This window comes from Barbus barbus (genome assembly GCF_936440315.1).
Source record: "Barbus barbus genome assembly, chromosome: 13".
Classification (NCBI taxonomy): Eukaryota; Metazoa; Chordata; class Actinopteri; order Cypriniformes; family Cyprinidae; genus Barbus; species Barbus barbus.
The window spans coordinates 23,661,846-23,682,886 of NC_136741.1; the positions used below are offsets into that span (position 1 = coordinate 23,661,846).

Genomic DNA, 21,041 nt, shown 5'->3' on the forward strand with positions numbered 1-21,041 from the left:
TCTCTTTCTCCCAGCCAATCAACGGATGTCAGTCTACGTCACAGATAGTAACGCCATGGCATCTGACCAATCAGGAGTTGCCCGGGCCATTACAAAATTCAGTGTCATTCTACTCGGACACAAACATTAATACCAGCGAAACGAACAATGGTAAGTTAATTAAATTTACACATTATGTGGCTGAATATTTGTGTTAAATGCTGAGATCGATGTTGTTTGTGTACGATGTCTAGAAATTAGTGAACGTTGGACATGAAAAATTGTGTGATCATATTAGCGCAAGCTACAGTGTACGTCCATTTATAGACTTAAGGCCGATGCGTCTAGTAAGCCATACTTGCGGTATTTTTTTTTTAAATAATGCATTATAACGTAGGACAATAGTATTTAACAGTGCACTGAATGTTGTATAACATTATGCAGTGATCCAATGCAAAACATAAACCATTTATTGAAATGATCATGCCATAAATAGGGAAATTGCGTAATTTTGTTCAGTTTTATGACCTTATAACAGTTTTTATTATACTTAAATGTCATACATTGGTGCTTATTTTTACTGTGAGCCTTATTACTGCTAAAATAAGTGGTACCACCAGTACTTGGTGCTATTTTTCATTTCTTATATATTTACAATTTACATATCAATATTCGTTGTTTTCAGTAGATCTGCACTTTACTGTTACTGTTTTCCTTCACAAATAACTCAAAGTGGGCTTGGTATTGACTCAAAAACGTACTTTGTTTTGCAGCTGTCTACTCGGCTCTTTTATGATTCAAGAGATTCAAGATTTGTATTCCTCACATACACAATTATACAGAGTATAACCAGCAGTGAAATATAAGTCAGGTCCGCTCCATGGACAGTGCAATTATATGGAATACAAACACAAAGAATATACATAAATATATATATATATAAAAAAAAACCAAAAATAACATGCTAAATAAAATGTGCGAAAAAATGTGCAGGACAGTATACTGTACTCTTAAATAATAATATAAGCAGGAATGTGCAAGAAGAATGTGCAAACAGGTTACAGTGTATTTACATAGCAGCAATATGAATGGTAGAAAATTATAAATAATAATGTGCAAACAGGTGGAACAGTGTATTTACATAGCAGCAACACGAATGGTAGAGAATTATGAATAATAATGTGCAAACAGGTTGTACAGTGTATTTACACAGCAGCAATATGGAATGGTAGAAAATTATAAATAATAATGTGCAAACAGGTTGAACAGGGTATTTGCATAGCAGCAACACGAATGGTAGAGAATTATGAATAACTTACTGATTATTAGTGATTATTTAAATGGAGTCATGTTGATGTTATGAGACAGAGTTTGAGTTTAGGAGCCTGATGGCCTGGGGGAAGAAGCTCCTCCTAAGTCTCTCAGTTTTTGCCAACATGCTACGGAAGCGCTTACCAGATGGAAGCAAAATGAAGAGACAGTTACCAGGGTGATTAGAGTCCTTGATGATTTTGACCGCTCTGCTTTTGCAGCGTTTGAGGTAGATGTCCTGCAGAGAGGGGAGAGCAGACCCTGAGATGCGCTCAGCTAAGCGTACGACTCTCTGTAGTGCTTTGCAGTCCTGATTGGAGCTGTTTCCATAGCACACTGAGATGCACTGAGTCAATACACTTTCTATGGTCCCTGAATAGAAAGTTTTCAGGATTGCTGGTGATACCCTGAATTTCCTCAGCTGTCGCAGATGGTACAGTCTTTGCCTGGCTTTCTTAACCTGTGTTTGAATGTGCGTAGTCCAAGTCAGGTCCTCTAGGATCGACACCGAGGTACTTCAAGCTGCTCACCCTCTCCACAGGGGTCCCACTGATCATAAGAGGAGTGTATGGCCGCTGCAGTCTCTTCCTGAAGTCCACAATCAGCTCTTTAGTTTTGCTCACATTCAGAGAAAGACAGTTGACCTGGCACCATGATGTAAGTCTCTCTACCTCATCCAAGTATGCGGTCTCATCATTGTTGGAAATGCGGCCCAGAACCACAGTATCATCAGCAAAGTTGATAATAGAAGTGGAGCTGTGAGAGAACACACAGTCGTGTGTGTAGAGAGAGTAAAGCAGGGGACTCAGGACACACCCCTGTGGGGCTCCTACGTTCAGGGTGATGGAGTTGGAGGTGAACTGGCCTACTTTCACCATTTCAGGTCTGCCAGTGAGGAAGTCTTCAAGTCAAGTCAAGTCAAGTCTGCTTTATTGTCAATTCTTCCACATGTACAGCACATACATACAGAGAATTGAAATTGCGTTACCCTCAGACCCTTGGTGTAAACAGTTAACATTAAACACGTTCAAATACAGATAATACGGTTTAAACATATGTACATACAACTCTATAGCTATACAAGTAAGGACATTGTAGAAAAAAAATAAAGAAATGGATAAAGTGGCATAAGGCGCATGGCAGATAGTGCAAACCAGTTAAATAAAAACAAAACTGTGCAGATATATTTGTAGTGCAAAAAGAGCTTATCAATCTGAGAACATTGTAGAAAAATAAAAATATAGAAAAGATAGATAAAGTGACATAAGGCACATGGTAGAATAGATGGAGTGCAAACCAGTTAAATAAACCAAAACTGTGCAGATATATGTATAGTGCAAAAAGAGCTTGTCAGTCTGAGGACATTGTAGAAAAATAAAAAAAGATAGATAAAGTGACATAAGGCACATGGTAGAATAGATGGAGTGCAAACCAGTTAAATAAAACAAACACTGTGCAGATATGTGTGTAGTGCAAAAAGAGCTTGTCAGTCTGTTAAATTGACAGGAGAACAGTCTTTTTATGAGACTATCCGAGGAGGTAATTTGCAGTCAATGCTGGATGAGGTAGTGATCAGTCCAATGCTGCACAAGTGAGAGGTGCTGGTCACAGTTTGTAAGTAGGTGGCTGGTCCTGGGGGTGTGGGGAGCCGTGGGGGGGGGGGGGGGGGGTTCTCATAGTGTCAGAGTTCAGTGTTGTATGGGGTAAGAAGAGGGGAGGGGGGGCAGGGACGGGAGGGAGTTCAGCTTCCTGACAGCCTGATGTATGAAGCTGTCCTTCAGTCTGCTGGTCCTCGCCTGGAGACTCCGCAGTCTCCTCCCTGATGGCAGCAGACTGAAGAAGCTGTGTGTCGGGTGGGTGGGATCACCTGCAATGCGGAGGGCTTTGCGGGTGAGACGGGTGCTGTAGATGTCCTGGAGGGAGGGGAGAGAGACACCAATGATCTTCTCAGCTGCTCTCACTATTCGCTGAAGTGACTTGCGGCAGGATGCGTTGCAAGCGCCATACCACACAGTGATGCAGCTGGTTAGGATGCTCTCGATGGTGCCTCTGTAGAAGGTGCACATGATGGGGGTCGGGGCTCTGGCTCTTCTGAGTTTGCGGAGGAAGTAGAGACGCTGCTGTGCTTTCTTGGCCAGTGCTACAGTGTTGTTAGTCCAGGAGAGGTCCTCTGTGATGTGCACACCCAGGAACTTGGTGCTGCTCACTCTCTCCACAGTCGCACCGTTGATGGTCAGAGGGGCATGCTGAGTGTGTACTCTCCTGAAGTCAACAACAATCTCCTTCGTCTTCTCCACATTCAGAGAGAGATTGTTGTCACTGCACCACCCGGCCAGGCGGCTCACCTCGCTCCTGTAGTTTGTCTCATCTCTGTTGCTGATGAGACCCACCACAGTTGTGTCATCCGCAAACTTAATGATCAGGTTAGAGTTGTGTGACGGTGTGCAGAGTGAAGAGGAGGGGGCTCAGCACACATCCTTGGGGGGCCCCAGTGTTCAGTGTGATGGTGCTGGATGTGTTACTGCCAACCCGTACTGCTTGAGGTCTCCCGGTCAGGAAGTCCAACAGCCAGTTGCACAGAGAGGTGTTGAGCCCCAGCTGGGCCAGTTTGTGTGTGAGCTGTTGAGGGATGATTGTGTTGAATGCTGAACTGAAGTCTATGAACAGCATCCTGACATATGAGTCTTTTTTGTCCAGATGTGTGAGGGCTGGGTGGAGGGCAGTGGTGATGGCATCATCGGTCGAGCGGTTGGACCTATATGCAAACTGGAAGGGGTCAAGTGAGGGGGGGAGGACAGACTTGATGTGGTGCATGACTAGCCGTTCAAAGCACTTCATGAGAATAGGAGTGAGTGCTATTGGACGGTAGTCATTGAAACAGGATGGAGATGACTTCTTCGGGACTGGAATGATGGTGGTAGCTTTGAAGCATGTGGGGACAACGGCCTGATTTAGCGAGATGTTGAAGATGTCTGTGAAGACATCAGTGAGTTCCACTGCACAGTCTCTCAGTACACGCCCAGGAATGTTGTCAGGACCCGGAGCTTTGCGTGCATTGATCCTGCTGAGGGACCTCCTCACGCTGTCCGGGGACAGCGTCATCACCTGGTCGCCGGGAGGAGGTGGAGTCTTCTGTGCAGTGGTGCTGTTTTGTGCCTCAAAGCGAGCAAAGAAGGCATTCAGCTCGTTCAGCAGGGGGATGGTGTTGTCACAGGTCTGTGGTGGGGGCTTGTAATCCGTAATGGTCTGTATCCCCTGCCACAGGCTCCACGTGTCTCTGCTGTCGCTGAAACGATGGGCTATCCTCCTGGAGTACTGTCTCTTGGCCTCTCTGATGCCGCGGGATAGGTTGGCCCTAGCTGTCTTCAGGCCCTCCTCATCTCCAGCTCTAAAGGCAGCGTTCTGAGCTTTCAGCAGTCTGTAGACTTCCCCTGTCATCCACGGCTTCTGGTTGGCCCGGACAGTGATGGACTTTGTGACTGTTACATCATCAATGCACTTGGAGATGTAGGCAGTGACAGTCTCTGAGTACTCTTGGAGGTCTGTAGTGTTGTTGTATGTGGCAGCCTGTTTAAACATATTCCAGTCAGTGGTGTCAAAACAGTCCTGAAGTGCCTCTGACGACCCTTCCGGCCACACTTGAATCTGTTTGTGTATTGGTTTGATGACTTTGACGAGCGGTCTGTATGCAGGCATTAGCATGACAGTGATGTGGTCTGAGGCTCCGAGGTGGGGGAGGGGGAGGGCCTTGTAAGCTCCTCTCTGGGTGGTGTAAACAAAGTCAAGGGTATTTTTTCCCCTTGTTGGAAAGTCTATGTGTTGATGTATTTTTGGGAACACACTCTTTAAGTCTGCGTGGTTGAAATCCCCGGCCAAGATGAGAAAAGCATCTGGGTGGGCTGTCTGCTGCTCACTGGTGTGCTGGTACAGTTCATTTAGTGCCTCACTCCTGATGTTGTTGTTGGAGCTGGGAGGGATGTATACAGCAACTAGCAGTATGGCTGAATATTCCCTCGGTAGATAGAACGGCCGGCACTTAATAATCATAAACTCCACCAAGGGTGAGCAGTGTTTGCAGACCACAACAGCGTCGCGACACCATGCATCATTGATGTAAACACAAAGCCCGCCGCCGCGGATCTTACCTCCCTCGACGAGAGCTCTGTCAGCTCGATAGCATGTTAGCTGGTCGAGCTGTATGGCGCAGTCCGGTACGCTGTTGTTAAGCCAAGTTTCCGTAAACACAAAAACACAACAGTCTCTTACAGTCCTCTGAGTAGAGCGGAGTAGTTGGATGTAGTCCAGTTTATTGTCCAAAGAGCGTACGTTCGCCAGTACGATGGTGGGGATAGCTGGCTTGTGTGGGTTGGCCGCTAGCCTAGCTCGGATACCTCCACGCTTACCCCTCTTCTGCTTCCTCTCACGCCGCTTGTAGCGCCTCCACTGTGGGCGAGATGCAGTAGTGGGGGTCGGTGATGTAGTAGGCTTTCGGAACAGACCGAGGTCCCGCAGCTCTTCGGCGTGTGCTGAGTTTAACTCAAAAAATGTGATTCTGCCGACATCGAGCAGAAACTCACGACTGTATGCGCGCTTACAGACAGGTAGACGAGACGAAGATGTGCAAAAACATTGCGACTTACAAGACAAAAAACACAAAAACACCGTTCTGTCGGGAGAGAGAGAAGCCGCTGCGATTGTGCGCGCCGCCATTTTTACCATTTTTTGGTATGGTCTTGAATCCAGTTGCAGAGTGAAGAGTTTAGGCCGAGGTCTATGAGTTTAAAAGCTAGCTTCAAGTTCAAGTTCAAGTTCAAGTTGAGCTTTATTGTCATTCCGCTACATGTGGGGACATGCAGTGGAACGAAATGTCGTGTCTCGCAGGACCACGGTGCTACATAAATACAGACATTACAACAATGAAGTAAGAAAAAACACTATAAACCTATACACTACTAACAGATTTAACTATAAGTATACTATATATAAGTATTTACCCTATACAAACTAAAAGGATAAAAAATACAACTATTTGCTATCAACTATTTGCTATCATTTGCTAAATACAACTATCAGCTTGATGGGGACTATAGTATTGAAAGCTGAGCTATAGTCAATGAATAGCAGCCTTACATAGTTCCCATTGTTGCTGTCTCGGTTAGCGTGTTTACAAAATGCTACATCCGTGAACTCGCTGACGTCAGATGAACTCGCCCGGAACATGTCCCAGTCGATGTCATCAAGAGTCGATGTCATCTCTAGCATAGCTTCTGAGTGGGAGGACCAGCGCGTCACTACTCTCTTCACCGGTGGTTCCTGAACGAGCCTTTGTTTATATTCCGGTGTGAGGAAAATGGTGGCATGGTCCGATTTGCCAAAAGCTGGTAGTGAGCGGGCTTTGTAGGCATTCTTAGACTGAGAATAGCAATGATCCAGAGTATTCAGTCTCCTAGTTGGACAGGATACATATTGATAAAAGTTTGGCATGACCTGCCAGAGGTTGGCTTTGTTAAAGTCCCCCGCAATGATAAAGGCAGCGTCAGGATGTGTGTTAATGTAGCCGCTGAGCACATCGTGAAGCTTAGACAAAGCCAAGCCGGTGTCTGCCTGTGGTGGAATGTAAACAGCAGTAACAATGATCGATGAAAACTCCCGGAGCAGATAGAATGGGCGGTAAATAATGGATCGATGTTCCAGATGAGGCGAGCAGGAACATGACAGAGTGGAGATAGTCCTGGGATGACACCATTTCTTGTTAATCATGAAACACACTCCACCTTCGGATTTACCGGCCTAAAAGTTATCAGACGGCGTTACAGCAGTGTCCAGGACCGAGCGTGTGAGCCATGTTTCAGACAAACAAAGGATGTTACAGTCCCTTATGTCCCTTTGGAAACTTCCATCTTATGTTTCTTGGTCCGTTGCCTTGGGGGGTTATTCTAGTGGCCATTGTTCATCTCCGCGTTCTGAAGAATCTCGAGTGGCCATGATGGATTCGAGGATAAAGTGTCCTGAAACAGGTTAGTGTAGCGGTGTCCAATGTCCAAAAGTGTTCATTTGTCGTAAGTGATCAGTGCGTACGTTATATGTGTAAAAAGAGAAAGCAAAAGTAAGTAAAAAGGTAAATAAAAGCACAATCTGAGCGGAGCGACCTGGACGGCTTCCGAACACAGCGGCACCATCTTGACATGCGGTGGAAAGAGGGTAACTGCTGTTGTGCCTGCTGACCCCGCCATCAGTGACGATGAGGGCTCTGATGAGGAAGACGATGACGTGGCAGACCCCGACTTCATCCCACTTACCCACGAGTGCCCGAGTGACATGGGCCCCTCTGCCAAGAGGTAGTGTGTGCAGACTGCAGTGGAGGAGCTTGAGGACGAAGAGGAGGAGGATGAAAACCAGCCAGTACCACAAGCCAATAGCCCCACAAAGAAGGGGAAGCCAGCATCCAGGCTAACCACCTGGAAGAAGGTTGACCTGGACAACCAAGCCCTGCCTGAATACCAGCACATTCCACCTGACTTCATTGAGACTCCATATATTTACATCAGCAAGTACTTCAGCCCCCGTGTCATCAAGCATATAGCATACCAAACCAACTTGTATGCAACCCAGAAGGACGTCAACACCACCTTCACCACCACTGAAGATGACGTGACGCACTTTGTGGCCATCCTGCTCTACATGAGGATTTCTGAGCTGCTCTCCATTGATGACTACTGGGCAATGGAGACCAGGGTCCCTCAAGTTGCAAACATCATGTCATCTAAGAGGTTCAGGCTGATGAGAAGGCTTGTCCACTTTAATGATAACACCCAGATCCCTGGCACCATCGACAGATTCTTCAAAGCCGGCCACTTTTCAACCTCCTGGTTACTGTCTTCAGGAGTGAGCCACAGACCCCCAAGCAGTCTGTGGATGAAGTTATGGTTGCCTACAAAGGCAAGACAGCTGGCAACCTGAGACAATACATCAAGAGCAAGCCAAACAAATGGGGATTTAAGTTGTTTGCCAGGGCTTCTGAGGATGGCTTTATTCATGACCTGGTGCTATACCAGGGCAAAACTACGCTGAAGGCCCACGGTGTCCCCATGATGTCTGAACAACAAGCCATGGGTGTCACCAGCCAGATAGTCTCCGTCCTGGCCAGCACCATGTCCTCCTCCACCACCACAGCCATCTTTGCGGACAACTTCTTCACCATCCTGGAGATAGTGTGGTACCTCAAAGACAAGAACTGCAGGTACACGAGGACAGCCAGGGACACCAGAATAGGCAACCCTCCATTGAAGTCCATCAAGGACATGGAGAAAAAGGCTGTCCCTCGTGGTGTGCATGACTACGTCACCAGTGATGATTGGATCCTGGCCCTCAGGTGGAAGGACAACAGGGTCGTCACTCTACTGTCAACAGACATGGGGGTGGAGCCCATATCCTCAGTCAACTGGTACTGCAGTGACACCAAGAGGAAGGAACCAGTAAGCTGTCCTGGTGTCATCAAGAGCTACAATGCCAACATGGGGGGCATTGACAAGAGTGACATGCTGGTCCACCTCTACCGTACCCCCATGAAATCCTAGACGTGGTACATGCGAATGTTTGCATATGCAATAGATGTCAGCTTCACCAATGCCTGGATCATGTACAGGCGAGACATCAAGACTCTTGCTGTGAATGGCCTGTCGTTGAAGAACTTCTGGATCCAGGTGTTTAGGAGTTGCAACAACCAGAGGCCAGTTATGTCTCGCCCCCGAAGGAGCTCATCATTTCCATGTGCACCCAGCACCTCTGTTGATGTCCCCCCGTGCCTATCCGGGGACACCGCAGCCATACCCCAGATGCTTCTTTGCGGTTTGACATGTCTCTGTTCCATACCCTGTCTACACCAACCGCCAGACCTGCAAGTACTGCAGCAGGAAGGGGAACATTTTGAGGTCAAATGTGGTCTGCAGGGTCTGTAAGGTCCACCTGTGCCTCAATGCTGTATTTATATTTTAAATACAGCTATATATGCTTTTTGAAAAAAAAAATGACCATAGACTGGCAAGGAACCATATATGGTAACTTAATTGACCTTGAATTTCAACATAATTATTTTCTTTTTTAAAGTCACAAAAGTTTAAAAGTCTTTTAATAACCTCCAATAAAACTCCAGGGTTGAAATTTAAAATTTCCAAGTATTTCAACGAATGCCCTATAAAGGGTTAAATTGTTTGTGTGTGCTTAATAACAGGACCTAAACAGGGTGCGAGACTATTTTGCAAAAAATTCCTCCGTCAAAATGAAGTAGGCTAATTTTACACACATTTTAAGTGGGTGAAGGTATGCTCCGATTAAAAAAAAAAAACAACAACACTTGCTACAATTACATTTACAGAAAACACATACTTTGAGCTCAAAATGTACAAACCACACTAAGCTAAAATGTAAAACAGTATGTATAATTAAGGATAGTTTCCTAGAAATAGTCATTTCCAAGAACACAGACATAAAATAACATTTAAAAAGTTAAAGTTGTGGGCCTTAACTGGTCTATACAGTATAGTGGAAAAAGAAAATGATCAATACAATTAGAAGATGTTTGTTGAATACTGTTTATTTAATCATAGGTTCTCATATTTATTTAGTTTCATTCATATAGCAGACACACATTTTTGAAATGTGGTTTTGTCATTATTTCATCATAATCATAATAATCAAACTAAACATAATAATTAGCAACTTTAATAATAGTGTAAGGAACATACAAAAATGTGTTGTATTGTTTTTATTTATGGATGACAGAATCAAGCTGTTGATTACCACAGAAAATAATTTTGCCTCATTGAGAAGCTAGAGCTTAACTTGTACTGAACCTGGAACATTATTTATAAAAAATATTAGAAACAAAGTATCTCCATGACTGAGTGAGTGAAATCGTTATGATGGGAAGATGCTGACTAATAACAGCATAGTAAACTTATTCATTAATGCAGTTCCTCACCTGCCCAGAAGAGGGTGGTTAGAGTTTTGAGTCTATTTGTGGTTTAGAGGCATGAATTGAATCTTAAATACAATGTTTTATAATCCATATCAAAATATTTAAACAACTGGCCCTGGGGCCATGCTGGGGGATGGTCAGGCTGTTACCCGAGGCCAGACAGTGTGCCTGCTAAATTTGGGGCAAGAGGGATCGGGTTCCTTCTGCAAGCACACACGATCCCATCCTAGTTACAGGAGCCTTCTCTCACACATTTGCTGCTCTCACATGCCCTCTCGCTTGGATAGCACTCAGTCTCTCAAACACCAAACTCTCACTTCATGCTGCTGCCTTTATATCGTTTCTGATATAACACACAGCTCTGGCACTGATTGAAGATCATTTGTAAAAAGAAGATCGGCCAGGTGACCCAACCTGTGTGTCCAGCTTCATCCAACTTCAGAAGGTACCTTGGCGGGTAGGAAGGCACCACACTGACCCGCCATGTTTCTGGTTCTGGTGGTTACAGAGGAGCTGAGGGAGTTTCTAGCCCGGGCACGGAGTGGAACCGGCCGCCTCATCCAGGTGTTGATCAGAGACGGTGAGTGAGCAGAGGGTCTGAGGGGTTCGCTCAGTTCACAGACAATTTAATGAATCAGAAAAGGTAAAGGAATTGAGATTAGTATCTTGTGACCAAAAAAAATGCTATGTTGACCAATAAACCAAGTTCATTTCTAGACTGAAATTAAACACCTGTTCCTACCTGCTCTCAGTGAATCTTAACCATCCTAATTCTAATAAAGGCTAGAAAATATTAGTGTTTAATGGGATTAAACTTGCCAACAGTATTACGACTCTGATACAATGAGGATGTCAAATGGCAATACAATGGTTCTGAACGATTACTATATTCATGTACCATGGCATTTACGTAGAACTCCAAGGTCAACTTTAATTAATAATTCACTGTATGTTGTCTAAAAAAACATAGTATGGCCATGGTACCTTGTCAAAAAAAAAAACTATTAAAAAAATTAATAAAACATGGTTGTACCATCATACTTTTTGGTGCTTTTTTTAGTGGAAGATAAATGTTCACTCAATTAATTGTCTAAATGGTTAGGAGCTCAACTTACCTCAAATGTTAGGGTTAAATGGTCATAAATCAAAACTGTAAATATATACCAGAATATAATTTTTTTTCCTGATGTGAGATTCAACTTCAATCTGTACTTGAGTAACAACTATAGAAAGATGTTAAAACAGAAAGACACTTGGACGAAAAAAGGCAGCTTTAAAAAAAAAAAAGAGAAGTTAATTTCAAATAGTTGAAATATGATGTACTGTTAATTTATACTGTGATTTGATATATATAGTGTCGCATTATATATATTTAGTGACACTTATTGATTATCTAATTTTGCAATTTGAATTTTATATTAATTTGTTTTTATTTGATTTAGGTGGGATTTGTTATGTGTTGTTTTACTCCAGGTGTCACCTGACATGAGAAATAGTAACAAAACACATTTCACAAATGTGTTTTGGTTCTGTGTTCACATGCTGCTGTAGGCCAGATGACACGTCATTTGACGTGGAAACTGAATAGTTCTTAAGGGATTGCAGAAGTCACAGGAACTATGGACCGTTCTCTGTTGCAATGAAAGCGTGTGTGTGTGCAAGCGTGCACTTGCGTACAAGGCCGAGTGTCAGGTACTGTTGAAATGTTAGCTCACTATCAGATGACAAGATCCAGTTGCTGGGAAGGAAAGGGCAAAACACTATCAAATTTGAGTGAAGTCATGCTGTCATTACCTAACCTGACTTTGTGATGCGTGCTTGTATTCTCACATGACTAAAGTCAAATTAAACGGAGTAAAGAGTTTTGACTGAAGTATTTGACCATTCAAAAAATTGGGATCAATAAGATTATTTTTCTGAAAGAAATTACTTCTTTTTTCCAAGCAAGGATGCATAAAATTGATCCAAAAATGACAGTGAAGACATTTATAACGTTAGAAAAGATTTTGGTTTCAAATAAATCTTATCTTGTAATTTTTTATTCATCGAAGAATAAAATGAAATTTGTTTTACACAAAAATATTAAGCAGCACAACTATTTTCATCACAGATGATGATAATAATAATAAATGTTTCTTGAGCACCAAATCAGCATATTAGAATGATTTCTGAAGGATCTTGTGACACTGAAGACTACAGAAAATGTAGCTTTGCATCACAGGAGTAAATTACATTTTAGTATATATTCAAATAGAAAATAGTTATTTTAAATTGTAATAATATTTCACAATATTACCATTTATACTGTATTTTCGATCAAATAAATAATAGCCTTGGTAGCCTTTTCTTTCAAAAACATTTCAAACATTATTGTACATTTCTAGAAGCAAATTAGTTGTCAATTTTGCCTTTTAGTAAACATATGTTGTGTTTCACATGAAACTACGCAATGTTTGACAATTTTGTCCAGGCTACATGATGGTTGTATACAATTTCTTGAGACTGTTCTGTCCATTATGGACAGATCCAGTTGTTCTAACACCCAGTGGCCTAATGTAGCCACATATGTGTAAACGTCAGGCTGGTTGTTGCTATATGGCTCGTCTCCTGTCTGTTTGATGCCTGGAGTGTATGAAGACGTCTGGATCTGAATAGACTGGGTTGTTTTGGGTTCATAGGGTGCCTTTGAGTCTCAGAGATGATATTTCAGGAAAGATAAAACGGGTCAATACAGTTTTGGATCTTTCTGGTGACTGAGTCACATGTGTATCCCAACCCTTATTGGTGGGTAGCACAGGCCACATGGTCAGGGCCTGTGTGTGCTCATGGTGATAGGAAAAGGTCTGAGCTGTAGACTTGTAGGCAGTGAGGTGCGGACACTCAGTTATTCAGCTAGGTTGTGTTCATGTGTGATATTCTTTACAATGAATGTATTTGTATGACAGAACTCAGGGAGACGGGAGGAAGGCAGATTTATGTTTGTCTTTTTGAATCGGCACATATGTGCAAACAGCTTTTATACGTGTGTTGTTAAGGGGTGAGTAAAAGGCTGATGGAAAGTATGTGTCTGTGTTGATAGCTGGAATGTGTGCAACCTCAGAATAGCAGCTGCTGCAAAAGACCATCAGGAAATCCCCCTCCAAGGTCATTTGGACTGGTAACGTGTATGTGGGTGGATGATGTTTGCGCTAGATCTGGCTATTGACGTGCTAGCTGTTTTTCACAGTGTGCTCGTTAAAAGTTTATTTCAGATGGGTGCAAAATCTTTGTCACTCTGCACAACCTTTAGATGCCTTAATCCACAGGCCTTGACCATGACTGCACTTGATTATCAAGTTATAAAAGGAGTGTTGTTTCATTTAGTCTTATATAGCAGTACAACCAACAAACTTATCCATGTTGAAAAACATTGAGCAATTGAATTCTTCATAATTGAATTGAGTCATAGATTGAAATACATAGATTGAATGAATGAATAAAGCAAGCCTGTTGTAGGACCAGTTCGATTTTTTAAAAAAATGAGAAATAAATGAAATTAAGCACATCCCATACAGAAAAAAATGTTTTATATAATGTTTATATAGAATGTTTGGTAATTTTTATGTTTTTGAAAGATGTCTTGTATGCTCACCAAGGCTATATTTGTCAAAATGCAAAAAAATGCAATTAATATACAGTAAAAAAAAAAAAATAATAATAATATAACAATTCGGAATAAATGTTTCCTGTAATTGCAAAGATTAATTTAAGAAATTATGAAAAATATTTTTACATTTGAATACACACACACACACACAAATAATTATAATTGTAACATTTCACAATCTGAGAATTGCACCTTTGAGAATAATGGGAAATATTACTAAACTTGTATATGGATGCAGTGCAGGAATTGTCATGAAAAATCTAATAAATGGTCCTAAAATATACTAAATTTTCTTTATGCAAAATGTAATTTCATATTTTTGTCTTTGATTTTGGGATGAACTGTTTACATAACATTCACCCAAATATATTTTTATGTCTATGTCAAAAATATATCCATATATTTTTATGTCCAACAGAATTCAAAACCCTTTTTTTAACTGTCTTAAATTCAAAATAAAATTATACTTACATTTAAAATGTGAATATTCTCAGTGCTTTTAATTAAAATCAGCAGCAGCCATTAGATTAGCACTTTTACGTTTTTGTGTATGAAGAAAAGCTGAGGACAGCGGGGAGGGAAGTGGGCAGATTTACTGGTAAATAGATTATCGATGTGATAAGAGATGAATACTGAGCTGTTAATCTGAGTGTTGATGCCTGAAAGCAGAGGGTGGGGGTTTGGAGGCACACTGTTCACAAGGAATGGTAAAGCGGTTGGGAAGATAGATGACCCATTAGAAAAGATGAAGCCTTCCAGTGCTTCATTGCAGTGGTTACAGAGGGTGTTCTGGTTTGTACGTTTCAGGAAGCAAATTACATGCGCTTGAGTGTGATGTGATCGGTGTAAAAATTGTAAACCGAGCCAATAGACCAAGGACATGAAGAACCAGTAGGATCAGGTGTGACATCTGGCATGTTAAATGTGCTTACATCAGTGATATATGCTGTCCTGATTAACTATCTGACGAGCGAATGCAGTCAAGAGAAAATTGACTTTCTGCATTATACAGTACACTGTCACTGTACCAAGAATTTATAAAGCCCAGTCTCATAAATATGAACACTGCTTTTCATACGTGCATGAATTGCTTCTTAGAACTGTTGTGATGAGTACTTTATGATGGCAATTTGCATTTTTATAGCAAAAGGCCCTTAAAACTCACGTCTGATTGTTATTGTTCTGAATGGAACTCTAATGCTTTTGTAACTTTGCAATGTCTTTAATACTTTTGTGATATTCACACACACTGCAATGAAAATTGTTCAAAATACTGTGTATGCAGTAAGAACTATTTTTTTTCTATCCTCATTATTTCTATCACAAAAGATGTGGAAGTCAATGCAAAGGTTCTCGGAAGAACTCAAAAGTTTTGAAAGAGAACAGAAAAGTGCTGAAATATTATTTTTCCTCCCATCTCAAAACAACCGCTTATGCATTTTTCTTTTAATAATGGTGGACTTTCAGAGATGTGGCAAGTTGTCGGTCATAGTTTTGTATACTACATTGTGGTTGCATAATCTATACTGCTGCATATACTATAATTGGTCTATTCTCTATTCTATTCTTATTAAAATATTAGCCATATCAAAGTGACCAATTTTCCATTGATCAATTTTATTAAAAGCAAAGTGTATGTTTGCATATGTAAGATGCACTAAATATGTTTCAGGTCATTAAAGATGAGATGATTATCAGTTCATTACTGACAAGAATACATTGTGTTATCAGACATCCCTCAGTACTGGCTTGTTTAATATATAAATAACTGAAGGTTGAATTTGTGTGTATTATTGTGTATGTGTCTCTAGGTGAACTAAGCAGCTTGTGCTATATTGGGTGTGAGATACAAGGTTTGTCATGATCTTTTTATAGCAGGATGCAGATAATGGATAATATTTCACTTTTTTGTTATCAGCAGCAGGCCATTACCCTAGCCTGGCCTTGTAAACACATTTAAATTGATCTACGTGATGCGATATAAAATGACGCAACTGATTTTTGGGATTGTTGTGTGCGATGTTGGTTGCACCAGGTGTGTAATGAGAGAGCTTTCTTGTGTGCATTTTAGAGCAGCTGGTGCTGGGGGCATACAGAGAGTCATGTCAGAGCTGGGACAAAGACTATGACCACTTCCTGCTCCCCCTGCTGGACCCTCACGAGCCCTGTTACATTCTATACCGGTTGGACACCAAGAACGCTCAAGGCTATGAATGGCTCTTCATCTCCTGGTCACCTGACCAGTCTCCTGTAAGTTTTAACATCCAGGCATGACGATGCAAAGCTTGATTAGCAGAAACAACTTATTCAATTGTTCAAAAAAACATGCACTTAAGGTTCCAAATAAAACAAAAACAGATTTACAGCTTTAAGAAAGTTTTGGTGAACCGAAGAATAAAAACCACTCAAACTTTATTATATTTATATAGAACGATCTTATTTGCATGCTCATCAAAACAGGGTTCTTTGGACTTTAAGCAACCTCCTAGCAACCAATCAGAACACACTAGCAACTGCATCTGTATGTACTAAAACACTCAGTACATGTTAGAAATCGCAGTACAATGTCCTGGCCTTTTTTTTCTCAGAAAATGTAAAAACGTAATCACGTGTGATAATTGTGGAAAACTGTAACACACCATTGTGGTTAGAGCTGTGAGTTTTTTTTTTTGTTACTGTTTATTTAATAAAGTGATAACTTATCTTTTGCTACAGGTCCGGCATAAGATGCTGTACGCTGCCACTCGTGCCACAGTTAAGAAAGAGTTTGGTGGTGGACACGTCAAAGATGAAATGTTCGGCACAGTTGAGGTACTAGCTGAAGATTATTTTATGGTAGTAAAATTGGTCAGTAGTTGTCTATACTTTTTACATTCGCTTTATTTTAAATATTAGATTAAATCTTTACATTTTCGCCTCTGTGAAGGACTAGTGAAATTATAATGAGAGACGTGCTGATGAATTGGCTCGGTCCACCTGTCATCTGTCTTCAGCTGTCAGTCAAATACCCTGAAGCTGGAATATTTACAGTTGAAAAAGTTTAGAGTGGACCACCATGTTTCTTAATTTAGTAAATGGACACTTGGGGCTGTTGGCAATGTTCTTGGAAATGATTACAGTCATGGTCAACACAGAAAGGGCTAAATATATACTGTACATACACATAAAATACTGAACAAACACATTTGTAGTTTTATGGGAGGAAGTTGTATATTTAGTTGAGTGTATTTATAATTTTTACATTTTGAAAGGACTATTTCAGGTCGTTTGGAAAATGGGGATAAATCTATAATTCAATAATTAACTTAAATATCAGTTTTGGATGATTATTAAATCACACTGGTTAAAACATATTAGAGAAATAAATAAAGTGTTTTATTTCTGACTAACTGAAATAATTGACAAATTAACATAAAAAGTGCACATAAAATCAAACTTTGTCTTTTCATCATCACCAGGAGGACATTTGTCTTCAGGGTTACCTGCGACATGTGACTTCACGTTCTGCACCAGCACCCCTGACAGCAGCTGAACAAGAGCTACAGCGAATCAAAATCACAGAGGTCAGAAAAGACTGTAGACATCCATTTAAAAAAAGTAATTATTTCTTTATTCTCTTTGTTTTAATACAATCTATGTTCAATCTTTGTGGATGCAGGGCAGAGTTAAACAGGTGAGTACTGTTGTTAGTTTAAGTATAAAACGTATTGTGTGTGCTATTTTTTTCCTCTCTCATGTATGGTTTTGCAGTCAAATATGGAGTGGACATGTTCTTAATAGGTTTCAAGTGATCCACCCATATGGCCATGGTTATCTACACTCATCCAGCATATTAATACCTTGCTTTTCCTTCCACTCTTATCCACCATCTCTCACCTGCATAAACAGATTTATCCAAACAACAGAACTGGCATATAATAAATCTTCCATGACCAGGGCAGCTAATTGGAATTGTTTGGGAAAATGTTTAGAATGACAGGAACTGTTTTGGTCATAATGTACAGTGGTGGAATTGGTGACGAACTGGTTGTCTCTCTGTCTGCAGGTGAAAACTGAGATCAGTGTGGACCCCAAACATCAGACTCTACAGGGTCTTGCCTTCCCGTTACAGGCCGAGGCTAAACGTGCTCTACAGCAGCTCGCAGAGAGACACATCAACTACATTCAACTAGTACGACACAGACACACACATTTATATGTTCTTACCAGATACTTTCTTGCCAAACTGACTAGAAATGTTACATTTTTGTTTTCTGTATATAGAAGCTAGATACAGAGAAGGAGACAATTGAACTTGTGCACACCAGCCCAACAGAAATCCGTGACCTACCCTGCCGGATCCCCCTTGATACACCCAGATACCACTTCTTCCTCTACAAACATTCACATGAGGGAGACTACCTCGAGTCTGTGGGTTAGTCACTCCATTCTTCACACATATCTCATTGATTAAAGTTATGTATTACAGTTATGCAAACTATTCATGTCCTCCTTTATCACTCTCCATAGTGTTCATATACTCCATGCCAGGATACAGCTGCAGCATCAAGGAAAGAATGCTGTATTCTAGCTGTAAGAGTCGACTTTTGGAAGAAGTAGAGAGGGACTTCCACCTAGAAGTGGCTAAAAAGGTAAAAGATTCTGTGGCTTGTTTTTCAGCCAGCGTGAGAATTACAAGCCCAGAACTTCATTCAAAGTCAGCATGAAATTAAACTCAACCCTATTTACTCCAACCAAGATCTAGACGAATTTGTTTCTTCATCTTAACAGATTTGGAGAAATTGATCATTGCATCACTTGCTCACCAATGGATCTTCTGCAGTGAATGGGTGCCGTCAGAATGAGCGCTCAAACAGCTGATAAAAACATCACAATAATCCACAAGTTATCCACATGAGTCAGTTAATGTCTTGTGAAGTGAAAAGCTGCATTTTTTTTTTTTTTAAAGAAACAAATTAATCAGGATGTTTTTAACTTAAACCTTTGCTTCTGGCCAAAACTATGAGGCCACGTTTGAACGGAGAGACAGCTTCTCACACACAAACACATTGAAAGTGAAGATTAATTAGTAAGAGGCCACAGGTGTCAACCAATCAGAACACTGCAGAATTTTCTACAATAATGCTTTTCAAGTGAAAATGTCCATCTTTTTGTTGCTCATATCAAAATCCACTGACATCCATTTAGAACTGTTTTGGACTGTTTTCCGAACAGTTGATCTGTGCATATTTTGCTCCTGATCCAGAGGGATTTTTTTTTTCACTGCAGAAAGCAAATAATGAATAGAGGACTCCTATTTGATCCAGAAGAAGTGGTTTTGTGCACCAGAACGACCAAAACACAGAAACAGTTTCTTCCCTCAGGCAATCCATCTCATGAACACGTGAACTCTTAACAATAAACATGAAACACACAACACTATCATACTTTTTATTTTATTTAACACATACTTATTACATTTCAAATTTGCACCTAACATACCTATACATATTGAATTGTCTATTTTGTATATTGTGTTTGTGCTATTTGGCACATTGTCCATTTTTGTATATTTGTACATTATTTTTATTTTTTATTATCTGTGTGTCCTGTCCTGTTGCTGTCATTCTGTCACAATGTGGAGCTGTCACAAAAACAAATTCCTCATATGTGCAAACATGCCTGGCGATAATTCTGATTCTGATTAAAGATAAAAATTTATTATAAGCATGCAGCTTTTCACTTCACAAGACATTAATTGATGGACTGGAGTCTTGTGGACTATTGTGATGTTTTTATCAACTGTTTTGGCTATCATTCTGATGGCACCCATTCACCGCAGAGGATTTTTATTGTATTCATTGCATTTATATGTATTGTTTTTACTCAATTTCTTGTTCTATTCAGTAATATGTTACAATATGGAATGAAATGTGTTGTAAATGTCTTCTCATGTTGACTTTAATGAATGGGAGACACTTTATATGCAGTTATATACTTATACATTCTATGCAATACAAAGCTAACCAAACAGATTTTTCTAAATCTTTGTGTTTGTAAATGTGTCCTTGTTCATTTTAGTTGGAGATAGATAGCGGAGAGGAGCTGACAGAGGAGTATCTGTATGATGAGGTCCATCCTAAACAGCATGCCCACAAGCAAGCATTCGCCAAACCACGTGGCCCTGCTGGGAAGAGGGGAAGCAAACGTCTAATCAAGGGAGGTGGAGAGAACGGTGGCAACAGCTAGGAACGACAAAAAGCAAGAAGAAGAGAGAAATTAACTTATTGAACTTATTATATAACATATATTTTAAATGTTTTTTTTTAAAACAGAAAATAAGTTTTATCCAAGAAGCTTTTTTAAAACTGAAGCAGTCCGTCCTACAGAACCTACAGCCATTTCATAGAAGATGATACACTCATACATACACATTCACACCAGAGCCAAATGTGACACGCAGACAGAATGTTATACTTGGCTACGTGAGCGCTAGTCGGTTGGCTAAGTAACAGATCTGTAGCAAGAATCGGATATGTTAAAAGGTTCAGATTTAGACATGTGATTCAGATTCATTTCAGGATTCATATTTTTTTAAATATTACAGTTAGGTTTCATGTCTCATATCTTCAGTCATTGACTTACATCATGGTCAACAGTATTCACTGTCAAACACAGTTTTGTGTACAAGCTTCTGTTATTACTCAGAGCAATTCCAAATAAAACATTTTTGTATGTCAAATATCAATATTTTTCCAGCATTGAGAATATGAGTGTCCAATTGAATGAGTAATTCAGCAACTAACAAGTATTTGAAATACTTAATTGTCAGCAGAAATAATGTAAAGTTGTATTTCATTTATGGGTATTATGGTTCCAACTGACTACATTGACATGGGTCTTTCTTTTTTTGTTTTTGTGTTTGTTGGTTGGTCAGTGACTAGATTGAAAGGTCATTCACAAGATTATTTTAATTAATCAAAATAAACTGTAATTATTATTAAATTAAAATCTACAGCCCTCTCTTATATTGTTTATGAACATACTGTTGCATAAATAAAAACAACATTCACTGAGTGTTTGGTGGTCATTATTATTTGGTGAATCAAGATCTGTTCATAAAGTATAAGGTAAAATCACGACAGCAAA

General features: G+C 40.5%; 1 protein-coding gene across 2 annotated transcripts; it reads left to right on the top strand.

Moving 5' to 3' along the window:
- Window positions 1-87: 87 nt before the first annotated feature.
- Window positions 88-20,970, top strand: LOC306879433 (twinfilin-2-like). 2 transcript variants are annotated; one of them, XM_079432374.1, is made up of 9 exons: window positions 88-150; window positions 10,627-10,847; window positions 15,985-16,163; window positions 16,629-16,724; window positions 17,372-17,476; window positions 17,959-18,084; window positions 18,177-18,327; window positions 18,423-18,544; window positions 19,974-20,970. In XM_079432374.1, the coding sequence occupies exons 2-9, from the start codon at window positions 10,751-10,753 to the stop codon at window positions 20,139-20,141; spliced, it is 1,044 nt and encodes a 347-aa protein (XP_079288500.1). In that variant the 5' UTR covers window positions 88-150; window positions 10,627-10,750; the 3' UTR covers window positions 20,142-20,970. The 2 variants fall into 2 exon arrangements, with proteins under 2 accessions (XP_079288500.1, XP_079288499.1); XM_079432373.1 differs by lacking the exon at window positions 88-150 and having other exon boundaries at window positions 10,479-10,847.
- The last annotated feature ends 71 nt before the right edge of the window (window positions 20,971-21,041 follow it).